This window comes from Erinaceus europaeus, chromosome 16, assembly GCF_950295315.1.
Source record: "Erinaceus europaeus chromosome 16, mEriEur2.1, whole genome shotgun sequence".
NCBI classification, from domain to species: Eukaryota; Metazoa; Chordata; class Mammalia; order Eulipotyphla; family Erinaceidae; genus Erinaceus; species Erinaceus europaeus.
This window is the reverse complement of record NC_080177.1, coordinates 61,331,871-61,348,466: the sequence shown is the minus strand read 5'-3', so window position 1 is coordinate 61,348,466 and position 16,596 is coordinate 61,331,871. Positions and strand designations below refer to the sequence as shown.

The following is a 16,596-nucleotide window of genomic DNA, read 5'->3' as shown; positions in this document are numbered from 1 at the left end:
AAGCATTCTCCTGTAGCTCCAGTGGAAGCAGACATGAACCTTGGCTAAAACAGATTTCATGAGTTACCTCAAGAACGGATTTCCGATCTGCATGTATTTGCATTACATTTTCAGCCCATTCCATCAGTAATTCACCACGAGGAACTTTTACTCTTTCATGCTTGAGACGTCCAACCCGAAATTCTCCAGGATCATCCCTCCTTACACTACTTGTAGTCCTTGTTCTTTCCACTGTAGCTTCACGTCTGTTTTGTAACCACACTATTGCTCTAAAATTGAAAAAATACTGATGTAGTTATAGCATACAATAACAGATTAATGTACTACTAGACTAGCAATATAATTCAAAGATTAAAAAATGTACTTTGTCAGGGGATAAAAATATTGGGTTATCAGAAAAGTCATGATGTATTTTTGCACAGAAAAAAAGTCACAACTTTTCTGACAATCTAATATTAGTAGTACTCATTGTTTCCTCTCTTAAGCTGAAAAAGTATTGTTTTTATTTCCCTTGCTATCATAATGATTAAGAAACAAAAATAAAGATCTGAGGATTTGGTTAGTGGTTCACCTGGTTAAGTGCACATATTACCAAGTGCAAAGACTGGGGTTCAAACCCCCCTCTCCACATCTGCAAAGGGTCCATTTCCCTGGCAGTGAAGCAGGTCTGCAAGTGTCTTATCTTTCTCTCCCTCTCTTTCACATCCTCTCTCAATTTCTCTCTGCCCTATCTAATAAAAGAGAAAAGAAAAAAAAATGTATGTGTGTGTGTATATCTATCTATCTATCTATATATATATATATCTGTGGCAGTTTAGGATGTGGCACAATAGGAAATGCACTGAACCTGTAAATTTAAGGTCCTAAGTTTGATCTCTTTTTCTTCCTTTCATAAAATAAAGATCTGTGGTCTAAGTCACACATAACATAAAAACAGAGACAAACTCATATGAATAGAAATGCAGACAAACATTTCCTATTACGGAGGAAAAAAAAAGGTTGTTACTCTTAGCAATGGGATATAAATGAAAGTCACCATTAAAGTGATATTTTGATTTCTGAAAACTTCTTTTTCCCTAAAAAGGCAGAACTAACCTATATAACTAGGAAGAAAATATCTTGAGTCATAAACAACCAGGACAAAGTTATATTCTTATTTGCTCTACTATTTTCAAAGCAGAAGTCATGCAACTAAGGACTTTATGAGTAAAATGTAGTTTCTAAGTGTGGGGCCCTGGATTAGGGCCTCCTCCCCCCCAGCACTGAATATACTGGAATGGTGTTCCAGATGCTCTCACTCATATAGGCTAAATTAACAAATTTTTAAAAATACAAATCAATCAATATGCATTGATCATAACAAGCCTGTAGGGCTGAGGTATACAAGTGCTATGTAAGTGGTATAAAATGTTACAACTTAGGGAGTTCAGTGATAGCATAGGGGGGTTAAGGGTGCATGTGGGGAAAAGCTTAAGGACCCGCTGCGTAAAGGATCCCGGTTCAAGGCCCCGACTCCTGGAGTTGCTTCACAAGTGGTGAAGCAGTTCTGCAAGTGTCTATCTTTCTCCCCTCCCTATCTTCCCTTCCTCTCTCTATTTCTCACTGTCCTATCCAACAATGACGACATCAATAACAACAATAGTAATATCTACAACAATAAAAAAAAAAAAACAAGGGTAACAAAAGGGAATAAAAATAAATATTAAAAAAAGAAAACATAAAATATTTTAAAAGTTACAAATTATAAAAGAAAAGGTTTCATTTTAAATTATAGCATTTTGGTGTCTTTTTTTTTTCTTCAGGGTTATCACTGGGCTTGGTGCCTGCACTACAAATCCACTGCTCCTGGAAGCCTTTTTATTTTTTTCTTCTTCTTCTTCTTTTTTTTTTTTTAGTAGGTCAGAAAGAAATTGAGAGGGGAAAGGCAGGTAGAGAGTGGGAGAGAAAGACATCCGCAGACTGCTGGTGAAGCAAGCCCTGCAGGTGGAGAGCAGGGGGCTCAAATCAGGATCTTAGTGTGAGTCCTTCCTTGCACTTTCAACTATGTGTGCTTAACCTGGTGTGCTATTGCCAGCCCCCTGTATCTTTTTTTTTTTTTTTGCAAGATTACTGTGGGTATTCAATCACTCAACAAATAATCACTGAGTACCTACAAAGTACTATATATTGCTTTAGGAAATGCAGCTAGAGCAGTGAAAAAAAAAAAATCACCAGAAATTCCTGATTCCTGAAACATTTTTCCCATTATAGAAGACTGAAAAGAAGATAAAAGAAAAATGATGGTCAAAAGGAAGATGCAGGGCAGGGGCAGACAGCATAATGATTATGCAAAGAGTTTCTCATGCCCAAGGCTACAAAGTCACAGGTTCAATCCCCCATACCACCATAAGCCAGAGCTGAGCAGTACCCTGGTTAATTAAAAAAAAAAAAAAAAAAGATGCATTACATAATATTAACATAACTAATCCAAGTAGTGTATTTGGTATCATTGGGAATTTCAGCAACTAATAACTTACGTAAACTACCAAAGAACTGTGTGGTAAATGCTCACTACAACAGAGCATACTCAAGTGGAAACAGTAAAAATTCAAATGTTGACAACTCTTTACAAGAAAATACTGTATCACCTATTCCAGTCTTGATATAAAGTATATTTGTACATTCTAAGATTATGTAACCAGAAAAAATACATCTATTCTAAACCATAATAAGGCACATGCCTTACCTTGATGCACCAAATGCTGTACATGTGAAATAAAGTTGTCTAGTTTCAAAAGGTATGAGAAAAGGACACTTGCTGGTTAACTGTTCACACCAATCTGGCAGAGCCCCACTTGCCAATGCCAATGGTTCCTACAAATAAAACATACAGAAATGTCTTAAAAGAACTATTATTATTTATTAGATTTTCTGACTTTATTTGTTAAGAAAGAGAGACATTGAGAGGGAAGGCAGATAGGAGAGAGACAAGAAAGACAACTAACTGCAGCACTGCTTTCCTCCTACAGGTGGGGACTGGGAAAACTGAACCCCAATCCTTCACATGTAACACATGCACTTAGGTGTGCCACCACCAGGCCCCAAGAATTTTTTTTTTTTTTTTAAAGTAGTGGCAGTCATGGGGGTAGAGTGCATGTTTTGGAAGCCTATTACTCTAGGTTTAATCCCCAGCACCACATATTTCCTCTCACTCATAAAATAAGTATTTAAAAATATTATCAAAGTCAATTCTTAAATGTAATTCAGGAAATGAATATCATGAGCCATAGGCTCAAATCATTGAATCAGAGTGGGAAGAGAGAAAAAGCAGATAAAAAAGGAGAGGCAATGCTTTGAAAGCTCAGTTACAAATAAAGAATTCAATTATTTGATTTTATTACCTCAATTTGCTGCAAAATTTTTGTTGTGATTTTTTTACTAGTGAATTCATCTGGTGGAAAAGTAAACTGAAGCTGCTCATCACCTTCTGCAAAATTGAGAAGATAATATAAAATAAACCAACTTGCCTTTAAAAATGTCATTACAAAACTCCTAAAAATGAAATAGGGTTTATTACAGACCTTCTTGAGATATTCTTGAATAAGGGTCACTTGCAACTATATACAGAATGCGTAGAAGCTGAAGGACATCTTCCACTCCACAAGAATTTTGTCCATTGCCTGCTTTAGCCTGTGGCTGTTCTTTTGTCATATTAAGAATATCACTACTTTGTAGAGTAGAAATAGCTCCCTGGTTTAACCCAGATTTTGTTCCATGTTCACAAAAATCCTGTAGACATAATCAGCAAAGATAGTCACTCACTGATCACAATTTCTTTTTAAAATATTTATTTATTCCCTTTTGTTGCCCTTACTGTTTTATTGTTGTAGTTATTATTATTGTTGTTCTTGATGTCATCATTGTTGGATAGAACAGAGAGGAATGGAGAGTGGAGGGGAAAGACAGACACCTGCAGACCTGCTTCACCGCTTGTGAAGTGACTCCCATGCAAGTGGGGATCTGGGGCCTCGAACCGGGATCCTTGGCACTGGTCATTGCACTTTGCGCCACCTGCACTTAACGCACTGCGCTACTGCCCAACTCCCCACTGATCACATTTTTAAGGAAAGCAATACAACATTCTATTAGCACTACTTAGGAAAGCTGGCATTTTTTAAAGAAGAGCCTTCCTTTAAAATACAAATAGAACCAAAAAAAAAAAAAATAACTACTATATATCAGTTAAAACTATGCATTCACATTCAATGCTAAAACCATACTTGAAATTTTAGCATTGCATATTAATGTTAATTAACCTAATATTTTTAGTCTCTTCCAATGATTTTTCTCTTTTTTAAGAATCTTTAAAAATGGCCAAGGAGGTGGCACAGTGAATAAAGTGCTGGACTTGAAAACATGAAGTCCTGAGCATATGCCAGAGCAACGCTATTTAGGACTCTCTCTGGAATAAATCTTAAAAAAAAAAAGATATTAAAAGCTGCAAAACAAAGCACAAAGCCATTCCCAGTAATAAAATTGTTCTGATGCAAATATATACCTTATATGCAGCTATGAGCTGAGAACAATTTCTGTTTTTTCTAATACTTTTATTAGTGCCAGTTAATTTCCAGTGGCGCAGGAAAGCAGCATCTGCATTCTTCTGCAGGTAGGTTATCAAGTCATTCTTTGGTAGCTCATCAGTGCCAAGGTACTGTTCCACATGCTCTACAGACCAACAACCCTACAAAAGGAAAAACTAAATGTTGGCCTTTCCTGGTTAGAAAGTTTATTCTGTTTTCCATGCACTACATGAGGTAGTTTTAGGGTCATGCATTAAACCTAAAGAATTCCATTAGTTACTTTTCTCAAATACTTCACCTGAAACAGCGTTAGCTTTTCTTTTTCTTTTTTATTTTTGTATAAAGCACCCAAGACCCATTTTCTAAAAACAGCTTACCATTTTTCCACTTTCCTTTTCTTTATCAGAATCCTTCATTTCTCTGTATATGATTCTAGACATGAAGATATTCAAGTTAATAAAATTTTCCAAAGACTTCTTTAAAATATACATGAATGATATCATTTATTACACATATACTTACATTAAATATCAAATTCAAGGGAGTCAGGTGGTAGTGCAGCGAATTAAGCACACATGGCGCAAAGCGCAAAGACTGGCATAAGAATCCCGGTTCGAGCCCCCAGCTCCCCACCTGCAGGGGAGTCGCTTCACAAGCGGGGTGAAGCAAGTCTGCAGGTGTCTATCTTTCTCTCCCCCTCTCTGTCTTCTCCTCCTCTCTCCATTTCTCTCTGTCCTATCCAACAATGAAGACAGACAACAATAATAACTACAACAATAAAACTAGGGCAACAAAAGGGGAATAAATAAACTTAAAAAAAGTTAAAAAAATATATTAAATTCAAGGAAAATTTATAAAATAAATAAACTAATTGAATGGGTCAAAAGACAGCTCACCCAATAAGACACATGAGTAAGGTCCCAGGGATTGAGCTCCAATACCATGGCACTGGGGGAAGCTTCCATGGATGATGGAGTAGTGTGCTATCTCTTCCTCCCACTGATTTAAAAAAGAATGAAAAAAGTTGACCAAGAAGCAATGAAACTGAGCATCCATGAGGCCCTGGCACAACAAACAATAACAGCTAAGGCTGGAAAGGTAGATCTGCAGTAGAATACATGCCTCTGGACACTCAGTGCATAGCACTGCATTTACTAGGAAGTGTGGGGGGAACGGGCAACACACGGACTGATTGTTAAACACAAAAGAAATTGCAAAAAGTCATGCTCCTGATTTGTGAATTTAGAATTGTAGGCGATAAAACACACACTAAAACTAGAAAATTTAAAGACATGAACATGCTCTATTATGTTTTGGCATATATATATATATATCCCCAGTGCCACCATAAGCCTGAGCTGAGCAGTGCTCTAGTCTTTTCTTTATCTCTCTCATTTCTTAAAATATTAAAAAAGAGAGAAAGAAAATGAAATATATAACAAGGACCTAGGCCCAAAGATATAGTTCAGTGGTAGAGTAGATGAGGCCTAGGTTTGATCCCAGGACTATATACTATCAAGTCCTAATCCTGCCCATAACATGGCTAAAGCAATTGAGAACATTTTACACTCCAATAAAAATTGGAGAGGAAATACATGTTCAGTCTTATGTTTGATCTCAAGATGAACTAGAGACTTTGTTGGATTTTATATAAGATCATTACTGATGACACGAGAACAAAAGAAAGAAAAATATACTAGTGACAGGTGGAGTGGCGTAGTCGCCTTAACACAAGACCGGAAAGAATGGAGTCCCCAGTTCCATCTCTGGCACTGCACATGCCAGAGTGAAGCACTGGTTCTCTCTTATTAATAAATCAATCAATCTTAAGACAGAAAAATATACTAATAACAGTGAATAGCAAAAGAACTTTTTGTAATCCCCCCCAAATACAAAATAAAATTTGGGGTGGGGAGGTGGCTCCATGGTATATATCTAAATAATATTAGCCAGGGAGACAACTTAACAGTAAAGTATAGGATTGTATGCATAAGGTCCCACATTCAATCCCTAGAAATGCATATGCCAGAGTTGAGTTGTAGCTGGGATTCTACCACAGAAAAAATAAACAAACAAAAACTACATTTCTGTGACCAGAGAGGTGATTCCGAAACAGAATCACCTTAGGACTTGTATACAAATAGTTCCAAGTGTAGTCACCAGCACGGCATGTGCCTAAGTGGTGCTCTGGTTGACATAAACAAGGCTTCAAAAAAATGTTTTGCAATGGCAAGTGGCTCACCTGGCAGAGCACCCACATTACCACGCACAAGGACCTGGTAACCACATGACATACATGGGGTTGGGGGAGAGAAAGGTGGAAACTTTGGGAGGAGTAGAGTGGTACTATGGTATCTCTCCTCCTCTATCTCTTACCCTCTATCTAGAGGGGAAAAAAAGAAAAAACGGTCACTAGGAACAATGGAGTTTTGCAGGCACAGAACCCCTGTGATAACCATGGTGGAAAAAAATAAGTAAATCTTCAAAAAAAATTACTAATTAAATATAGTATATATTAATATGCATTAATATAAGAAAAATACACTGAGAACTTAGTATATCCCAAATTACTAAAAATAGTTTCAATATATTGATTTCTCACAAACAATTTCATTTTATAGATTAGGAAAGTGAGGCACTAAAATGTTATAAACATGGTTACTGAAATTTATTTGATGAATTAATGACCAGAGTTGTAGATTTAACTCACATGCCCTGGAAATCTAACAACTAACAAATCTCAGTGAAAGAGTTCTAGTATTACTGTAGAAGAAATTAATCATATTACCTCTAAAGTTAAATTAATTATAAACCTTATCCATTCTATATCAATATTCAGGAATACTTATAAAACAACCACCCAAGATTTTATGTTTCTATAGTTCCAAGTTACAGAATTAGGTTGTTTCTTGGTTTGTGCACTATGAAAATGTCTACCTAAAATACTACATTAAAATCTCTTACGTGTATGTTGGCTCCCAAATACGTCTAAGTTTATCTGATTTCACGTTGCCATTACAGGACAACTGAAGTAATTTCTGTACATAGTAAAAGATGGTTGATCTGAAATTCGTTAGTGGTAATTCAACCTCACGAGTTGTTCCAAGACCTGTTACTTTCAAAGTGAGGGCTAATCGAGGTGATGGAGTACATTCGACTTCTTCCAAGAGTTCTGAGTGAGGTGTCCCTGAAAAGTTAAGAGACATAAAATAATAACTACAAATAAGATAAATAGTTCAGAAAGAAATTTGCACTACGAAAAATCGAAATCCTTCTGATACACACATTTTTTTTCTTTCTTTTTTTGGCACCAGGGTTATCATGGGAAATCAGTACCTATACAATAAATCCACTGCTCAGAGTGGCCACTTTCCACCTTTGTTTCTTTCTTTTTACTTTGATAAGAGGCAGGGGGAAATTGAGAGGGAAGAGAAAAGTAGAGAGGGAGAAAAGAGAAGAACCCCTGTAGCTCTGCTTCACTGTGTATGGAATTTCTTCCCTCCAGGTGGGAGTGGGGATTGAACTTACATCCTTGTGGAAGGTAATATGTGCATTCAACACCAATCTACCCATGTAAGACAAAAGGAAATGCAGGCTCATACAGATTTAGGTGATTTATATAGTACATTAATTTCCTATCGCTGTTGTAAATAATTACCACACCATGACACCAACCTGCCTTCCCTGGGCAGACGACTTTACCAATGTGTCCTGGAACCCTACCTCCTCAGAGGTCTCTCCCATAAGGGAAAGGTAGAGACAAGCTGGGAGTATGGATCAACTTGTCAATGCCCATGTCCAGCAGAGAAGCAATTACAGAAGCCAGACTTCCCACCTTCTGCACCCCATAGAAATCTTTGGTCCATACTCCCAGAGGGATAAAGAAAAGGGAAGCTTTCGGTGGAGATAATGGGATATCGCATGGTGGTGGCATATGTTGTGTGAATTGTGCCCCTCTTATCCCATAATCTTGTCTATCAGTATCAAATCACTAAAAAGAGAGAGAGAGAGAGAGAGAAAAAAAAAGAGAGAGAGAGGGAGAGAAGCTGGGAAAAAAAGTATATTTGGACTGGGTTTGGTGTATTAAACCAAGTTAAAAGACACTGGGCTAAGGGTGGGGGAAGGTTCAGGTCCTAGAACATGATGGCAGAGGAGGACCTAGAGGATGGTTTAAAACAACATAAATTTATTCTCAGTATTATCTTTTTTTCCCCTTGTATTTGATAAGACAGAGAGAAATGGAGAGAAGATAGAAAGGAAGAGAGAGACACTTGCAGGGGGGTGGGCAGTAGAGCACTGGATTAAACACAAAAAGTACAAAGTTCAAGGATCCTGGTTTAAGTTCCCAGCTCCTAACCTGCAGGGGGGTAACTTCACAAATGGTGAAGCAAGTCTGCAGGTGCCTATATTACTTTCTCCCTCTCTATCTCCCCCTCCTCTCTCAATTTCTCCCTGTCCTATCGAATAAAAAGTGGGGGGGGTGTGGCCACCAGAGGAAATGGATTCACAGTGCTGACACCAAGCCCCAGCAACAACCCTAGAAGCAAAAGCGGGAGGGGGACACTTGTGGCACTGTTTCACTGCTTGTCAAGCTTCCCCCTGTAAGTAGGGACCAGGGGTTTGAAACTGGGTCCTTGTGCATGGTAATGTGTGCATTCAACCAGGTGCACAACTACCCAGCCTTTACCTCAATATGATTATTTTTTTCCTAATGAACTCTAGCAAACAATCTTACCATGTTTTTTTTTAACACTGAAAGGGTGCCCATATTCTTTGCTTCATGGTTCCTTGTCTCTCTAATCACTGTTGTTATAATCAAACATCATTCTCTATGGAGATCAGTGATTACATTGTTTACCCAGATAGTTCAGTATTATCTCCCTATCTAATCTGCTAATTCAAATACATCTGTAAAATCTCTTCTGTCACACGAAGGTAGCCCTTGCTGATTCTAGTAATCAGTACCTGCATAACTTTGAAAAGCTAGTTCACCTACTATATGCAAAACAGATTGAAGAGATGGAGTTGTCATGCCACACAGATCGATTTCAGAAGCTGTTAACTACAACCACTATACCAAATATCAAAATAAATAAATAAATAAATAACATTAGACTTTCAAAACTATGTCTAACTATCTTATTTGGCATCAAGTCAATTGCAGAAACTAAAATATACTATACCCGGGGGAGGAATTTCTAGATCAGTTGTCTGCTGGACATTAGTACGACCCGGTCGAGGATCAAAAGCAGGAACCAAAGCGGAAAACTGCCGCTTGAGCACATAATCGTCATCCCATGTTCTCCGGCGTCCTCCTTTAGTTTCATATTCTTCTTCTTCCTGTTAAAATTCCACATACAGACAAATATTACAAGATAAAACCTTTCACTACTTTAAATGGAATATGCAATCTATAGACTCAAAGGCAGGACTTAGAATATGGAGCAATTCATCCAATGGGCATATGTTAGGTACTTCTCTGTATCATTACGTTCTTTTGCCCTTATTTTTTTTCTTTAAATTTTTTTTTTAAAGATTTTCTTTATTAATGAGAAAGATAGGAGGAGAGAGAGGGAAAAGAACCAGACATCACTCTGGTACATGTATGTGCTGCCAGGAACTGAACTCAGGACCTCATGCTTGAGAGTCTAGTGCCCTAGCCACTGTGCCATCTCCTGGACCACTTCTTTAAATTTTTAAACTTATTTTATTTATTTATTCCCTTTTGTTGCCCTTGTTGTTTTATTGTTGTAGTTACTGTTGTCATCGTTGTTGGATAGGACAGAAAGAAATGGAGAGAGGAGGGGAAGACAGAGAGGGGGAGAGAAAGACAGACACCTGCTGACCTGCTTCACCGCCTGTGAAGCGACTCCCCTGCAGGTGGGGAGCCGGAGGCTTGAACTGGGATCCTTATGCCAGTCCTTGTGCTTTGCTCCATCTGCACTTAACCTGCTGCGCTACAGCCCGACTCCCTGTTCTATTTCTTAAGAAGTTCTTTAAAAAAAAATTATTTACTTGTATGAGAGAAAGAGAGAGAACAGACACCAAACCACCACTTAGTTCTGGCATATTGATTACAGTGTTGGGCATGCAAATGAGGATCTCAGGGATGCAAATTCTCCCTGATTGATTTACCCAGGCTATTATACACATTTCTTCTTGAACTTTTTAAAGCTTTATTTATTTACTAATGGGATAAAGTCAGAACATCACTAGGCATATGGGAGTGTAGGGATGCACTAGAAACTCATGATGAGGAATCCAATGCCTTATTCACTGCTTCATCAAGGCTGCTGGTACATACATTTCTTAATCACTTAACTTTATCAAAACTAAGATGCATCACTGTAGTTACATCTAAACATGACAAAATGACAAGACCCTTACACAAGCATTGTACACTGGTTGTAATGATAATAACCAGTAAAAATTATAATATATAACTACTGGCAGAATTTGGACAAGGGCATATGAGACTTACGTGTACTCTCTTCGCAGGCTCATTTCCTATGAACCTGTTATTTTTAAAATTGATTGCTTTATTAAAGAATAAATATAAGGGGGCCATGCAGTGGTACTCCCAGTTGAGCACCCACATTACTAGCCACTACAAGGACCTGGGTTTGAGCTCGTGATCCCCACCTGCAGGAGGATGCTTCATAAGCAGTGAAGCAGATTGACGGGTATCTTTCTCTCTACCTTTGTCTCCCTCTTCCCTCTTGATTTCTCTCTAGCCTATTTAATAAAAACAGAAGAAAAAAAAAAAAGGTGGCCAGGAGCAGATTTGTAGTGCTGGTGACCAAAAAGATAAAAAAGCAAAAAGTAGTGTTACATATTGAATTACATACAAAATAGATATAATACTTGCTAGCTGCTTTAAAGATTATGTAGCAAATAGATCAAATAAGTTTGATAAAGTGTATATAGCTATTAAAGTTCAATAAGAAGTTAGGGCACTGGAGACAGCAGTGCCTGAGGCCCCAAAGTTCCAGATTCAATATCCTGCATCATCATAAGCCAGAAATGACCAGTGCTCTAGTTTAAAAATCATAAAATAATAACACCCAACCAAAAAGAGGTGTGTACTCCTATGTTCCTAGCAGCACAATTCATAATAGCTAAAACCTGGAAGCAACCCAGGTGCCCAACAACAGATGAGTGGCTGAAAAAGCTGTGGTATATATATATACAATGGAATACTATGCAGCTATCAAGAACAATGAACCCACCTTCTCTGACCCATCTTAGACAGAGCTAGAAGGAATTATGTTAAGTGAGCTAAGTCAGAAAGATAAAGATGAGTATGGGATGATCCCACTCATCAACAGAAGTTGAGTAAGAAGATCTGAAAGGGAAACTAAAAGCAGGACCTGACCAAATTGTAAGTAGGGCATCAAAGTAAAAACCCAGTGGTGAGGGGTAGACATGCAGCTTCCTGGGCCAGTGGGGGGAGGGAGTGGGTGGGAGGGATGGGTCACAGTCTTTTGGTGGTGGGAATGGTGTTTATGTACACTCCTAGTAAAATGTAGTCATATAAATCGCTAGTTAATTAATACGAGAGGGGGAAAATTAATTCTATGTCTTGAAGTTTTTCAAACACAAACTGAATCTTTTCAATATATAGGCTGTGTAATTGATATGCAGACTCTCTCAAAAGCCTAGACCAAGTACAGAAGCAACCAATAGCACAGCTATATACAAGATACTGGGCACTGTACAGCAAACCCTAACAAAAGGACTTTTCAAAGTTAACCCAATTACCAAATCATGTGATGATAACATTAACTATCCATTGTCTTTTTGAACCCTAAGACAGCAGGAACCTCACATCTCCACTATAGAGCCTCTACTTCCCCCAGTCCTGGAACCATTAGATAGGGCCCACTTTCCCGTATGCCTCTCCCAATCCATATCAAATAATATTGCATCTGTCGATCACAACCTAACCAACACAACGATTGCCACCTCAACATGCTTCACTTCAGACTGTGTCCAGAGACTTCACGTGTGGAATGACAACCCTTCAACTTCATTACTCGGGTGAGACCTTTCCTTTCATAGTATACTCTAATTTCATCTCAGGTGGTTCACTTTCTAACAAAGTCCCAAAACCTATATACACACCAGTTTCTGTGAGAGAGAGCATATCTTCACACGTATCCATAAACTACTGCAAAATATATACCTGAAAGCAGAAGTACACTAGAGTTTGCAGTGAGTATCCCCCTAACACTTCCTCTCCACTATTCCAAGCTTTGGGTCCATGATTGCTCAACAATTTGTTTGGCTTTGTATGTTAACTCTCTTTTCAGTCACCAGGTTCCAGATGTCATCAAGATGCTGGCCAGGCTTCCCTAGACTGAAGACCCCACCAATGTGTCCTAGAGCTCCGCTTCCCCAGAGACCCACCATACTAGGGAAAGAGAGAGGCAGACTGGGAGTATGGACCAACCAGTCAACGCCCATGTTCAGCGGGGAAGCAATTACAGAAGCCAGACCTTCTACCTTCTGTAACCCACAATGACCCTGGGTCCATGCTCCCAGAGGGATAGAGAGTGGGAACGCTATCAGGGGAGGGGGTGGGAAATGGAGATTGGGTGGTGGGAATTGTGTGGAATTGTACCCCTCCTACCCTATGGTTTTGTTAATTAATCCTTTCTTAAATAAAAAATAAAAAAATTTTAAAAAATCATAAAATAGGGAAGGAAGAGCTGGAGGGGCTTACTGAATTATTCTTCATTATTTCTTAGCATGTTTGAATAATAAGTCTTTTTAGGGAATGTCCTTTACTTTTTAAAAAATATTTATTTATTTATTTATTCCCTTTTGTTGCCCTTGTTTCTTTTTATTGTTGTAGTTGTTGTTGGATAGAACAGAGAGAAATGGAGAGAGGAGGGGGAGACAGGAGGAAAGAAAGACAGACACCTGCAGACCTGCTTTACCACCTGTGAAGTGACTCTCCTGTAGGTGGGGAGACAGGGGCTTGAACCGAGATCCTTCCCCATCCTTGCGCTTTGCAACATGAGCACTTAACCCACTGCGTTACCCCCTTACTCCCTGTACTTCACTTTTTATCAGTAAGAGAGCAATGGACATTTACACACAGTCCTTCATATTTTGAATAGTTAATTGAAACTGAAACTTATTTATTCACTTTTTAAAATTATTTATTTATTTATTTTTTACTTTCACCAGGGCTTTCAAGCTCTCAGCAGATTTTTTTTTTTTCCTCCCCTGAGATGGGCTGACAAGATGCTTAATGGTTAAGCCAATTTTTAAAAAAATATTTATTTATTCCTTTTTGTTGCCCTTGTTGAAGGCAATTTTTTCCCCCAGATAGAGATAGTCAAGAGCTAGGGAGAGAGCCTAATGGTTGTGCAGACAAGACACAGAAATGGAGAAAGGGGGAAGTTGGGCGGTAGGGCAGTGGGTTAAGCGCAGGTGGCGCAAAGTGCAAGGACCAGCATAAGGATCCTGGTTCAAGTCCCCGGCTCCCTACCTGCAGGGGAGTCACTTCACAGGAGGTGAAGCAGGTCTGCAGGTGTCTATCTTTCTCTCCCAATCTCTGTCTTCCCCTCCTCTCTCCATCTTATCTAACATGACAACATCAATAACAACAACAGTTACTACAACAACAATAAAAGGACAACAAGGGCAACAAAAGGGGAAATAAATAAAATTAAAAAAAAAAAAAGAAATGGAGAAAGGGGAAAAGACACTGCAGCACCAAAACTTCCCCCAATGAGGTGGAGGCTAGGTTTGAACCTGGCAAATCAGAAGCCTTCCCATCTGAGCTATCTTAGTGATCTAACAATGACTTAAAGCAAATCATGCTGGCATTTGACAGCTCTGGATACAGTATTTCAGTTTTCTTCCTAGATCCAAAATTTTATGTGTGACTTTCAACAATAACTTCATCTGAATATTGAGGCAAAGAGCCCTCATGATTGCTTTAAGAATTCAATTAGTTTAAACACATATAAAGTATTGAAAAACACTTCCTACACAGCACAATTTGTAATAGCCAAAACCTGTAAGCAACCCAGGTATCCAACAACAGATGAATGGCTATGTAAGTTGTGGTATATGTACACAATGGAATACTACTCAGCTATTAAAAATTGTGAATTAACTTCTTTTTTTTTAATTTTTTAAAATTATCTTTATTTATTGGATATTGACAGTCAGAAATCAAGCGGAAGCAGAAACAGAGAGGGAAAGAGACAGAGAGACACCTACAACCTGCTTTACCACTCACAAAGCTTTCCCCCTGCAGGTAGGGACCAGGGGCTTAGACCTGGGTTCTTGCACATTGCAACATGAGCGCTCAACCAGGCCCTGTGAATTCACTTTTTTTTACCCCATCTTGGAAGGAGCTTCAAGATATCATAGTAAGGGAGATAAGTCAGAATCAAAAGGATAAATATGAAATGATCTCATTCACAGACAGAAGTTGAAAAACAAGATCAGAAGGGAAAACACTAAGCAGAACTTGGACTGAAGTTGGTGTACTGCACCAAAGTAAGAGACTCTGGGGTGGGGTTCTGGTCCTAGAACATGATGGCAGAGAAAGACTGGGTTGTGTGTGTGTGTGTGTGTGTGTGTGTTGTATTGTTATGTAGAAATGTTAAACATCTACAAACTACTGTATTTTACTGTCAACTGTAAACTATTAATCCCTCCAAAAAAAATTAAAAAAGAAAAAAAAGTGCCTAGCAACAAAATATCAACTTTTTTAAATAAAGTTTTTTTTGGGGGAAGACTTTATTTATTAATGAGAAAGATAGGAGGAGAGAAAGAACTAGACATCACTCTAGTACGTATGTTTCCAGTGTTCAAACTCAGGACCTCATGACTAAGACTTCAATGCTTTATTCACTGTGCCACCTCCCAGACCACTAAAATTTTATACTAATATTACTACCAATATAACAAAATCTATAAGTCATTGATAAACACTATTAACTATTTCAGTATAAATTTACTGCTACCAGAAAGTCAAAGGAGCTTCAAGTAAGAAATTCTTGTGGCAAGGGTGGTGGCTCAGCAGGTAGACTGTATTACTTGTATAAACTCTAGGTTCAATCCCACATGATGCAGCAGTGCTCTGGTGTCTGTCTGCCTGTCTCTCATAAAATAGATACTTTTAGTATGAAATTCCTGAATGTACTATGCAATTAAGTAAGCATGGACTATATCTGGAATATAGGCCCAAGCAGCTGGGGAGGTTTCTTGTTAATTCTACTAGTTGAGATTAACCCTACATCTTCTGTGTGTCTCTAGACTTTTTGGTTGAAGCTTTATGTATAGTTCATGGCAGGAGAAAAAATATACAATATAGGAAAGATAAGCATAAGAATATTACCTGTTCTCCAATAGGTCGGCTCCCTGCTCCAGCAGGGACCTGTGGTAGCTGTGAGGTGACAGCATGGTGTGTCACATCAGAGCGCGAGCCAGCTCGACGCTGCAGGGATGGACGTCTAAGAATCTAAAATTCATAAAATGTGAAAAGATACGTTTAATTATTGGACCAGAATAAGAGCCTTGATCTGTACTATCACCCAAATTACCTAATTAAAACTTTCCCATATTCATCAGACATATTCAGAAAAGTTATGAGTTGATGTTTTAAATCTATTACATATTAACCTTAATAAGAAATATGGTAATGTACTTTTTTTTTGGTGGTGGTGCCAGGACTTTGTACCTTTATGACTCCATGCATCCTGGAAGACTCTCTCTTTTTTTCTAGATAGAGGGTGAATGACAAAGAGGGAGATGAAGAAAGGGAGAGGCAACAGAGATACCACAGTATCATTCACTACTCATAAGGCTTCCCATGTCTATCTTGCTCCCATATGATGGCAGGTTATCAAACCCTCACACATCCAAGTATGCACTACCAGGTGAACTACTTCCCAGGCCCTGAACTATGGGTTTTCTTATTTACTTATTTTCCATTTTGTTGCTTTTTCAAAAATTGCTGTTATAGTTAGTACTGTTACTGATGCCGTCGTTGTTGGATAGGACAAAGAGA

At 38.3% G+C, this 16,596-nt stretch overlaps 1 protein-coding gene and 1 long non-coding RNA gene across 13 annotated transcripts in view; one reads left to right on the top strand and one right to left on the bottom strand.

Moving 5' to 3' along the window:
* Positions 1–16,596, bottom strand: part of HECTD1 (HECT domain E3 ubiquitin protein ligase 1) — a 100,374-nt gene that overhangs the window by 11,488 nt on the left and 72,290 nt on the right. For 8 of the 12 annotated variants that reach the window (XM_060175227.1, XM_060175226.1, XM_060175229.1 and 5 more), the window contains 9 exons: positions 15,925–16,047; positions 9,743–9,899; positions 7,524–7,746; positions 4,937–4,991; positions 4,538–4,720; positions 3,561–3,768; positions 3,381–3,466; positions 2,726–2,853; positions 68–269 (listed from right to left, as the gene is read on the bottom strand). In XM_060175227.1, the coding sequence (XP_060031210.1) occupies positions 68–269; positions 2,726–2,853; positions 3,381–3,466; positions 3,561–3,768; positions 4,538–4,720; positions 4,937–4,991; positions 7,524–7,746; positions 9,743–9,899; positions 15,925–16,047 (1,365 nt within the window). The remainder of the gene's footprint in view (positions 1–67; positions 270–2,725; positions 2,854–3,380; positions 3,467–3,560; positions 3,769–4,537; positions 4,721–4,936; positions 4,992–7,523; positions 7,747–9,742; positions 9,900–15,924; positions 16,048–16,596) is intronic. The other 4 variants (XM_060175231.1, XM_060175234.1, XM_060175235.1 and 1 more) reach the window with 1 other exon arrangement.
* LOC132533467 (uncharacterized) overlaps positions 1–16,596 on the top strand; it is a 220,658-nt gene that overhangs the window by 142,156 nt on the left and 61,906 nt on the right. The gene's annotated exons all lie outside the window — the stretch shown is intronic.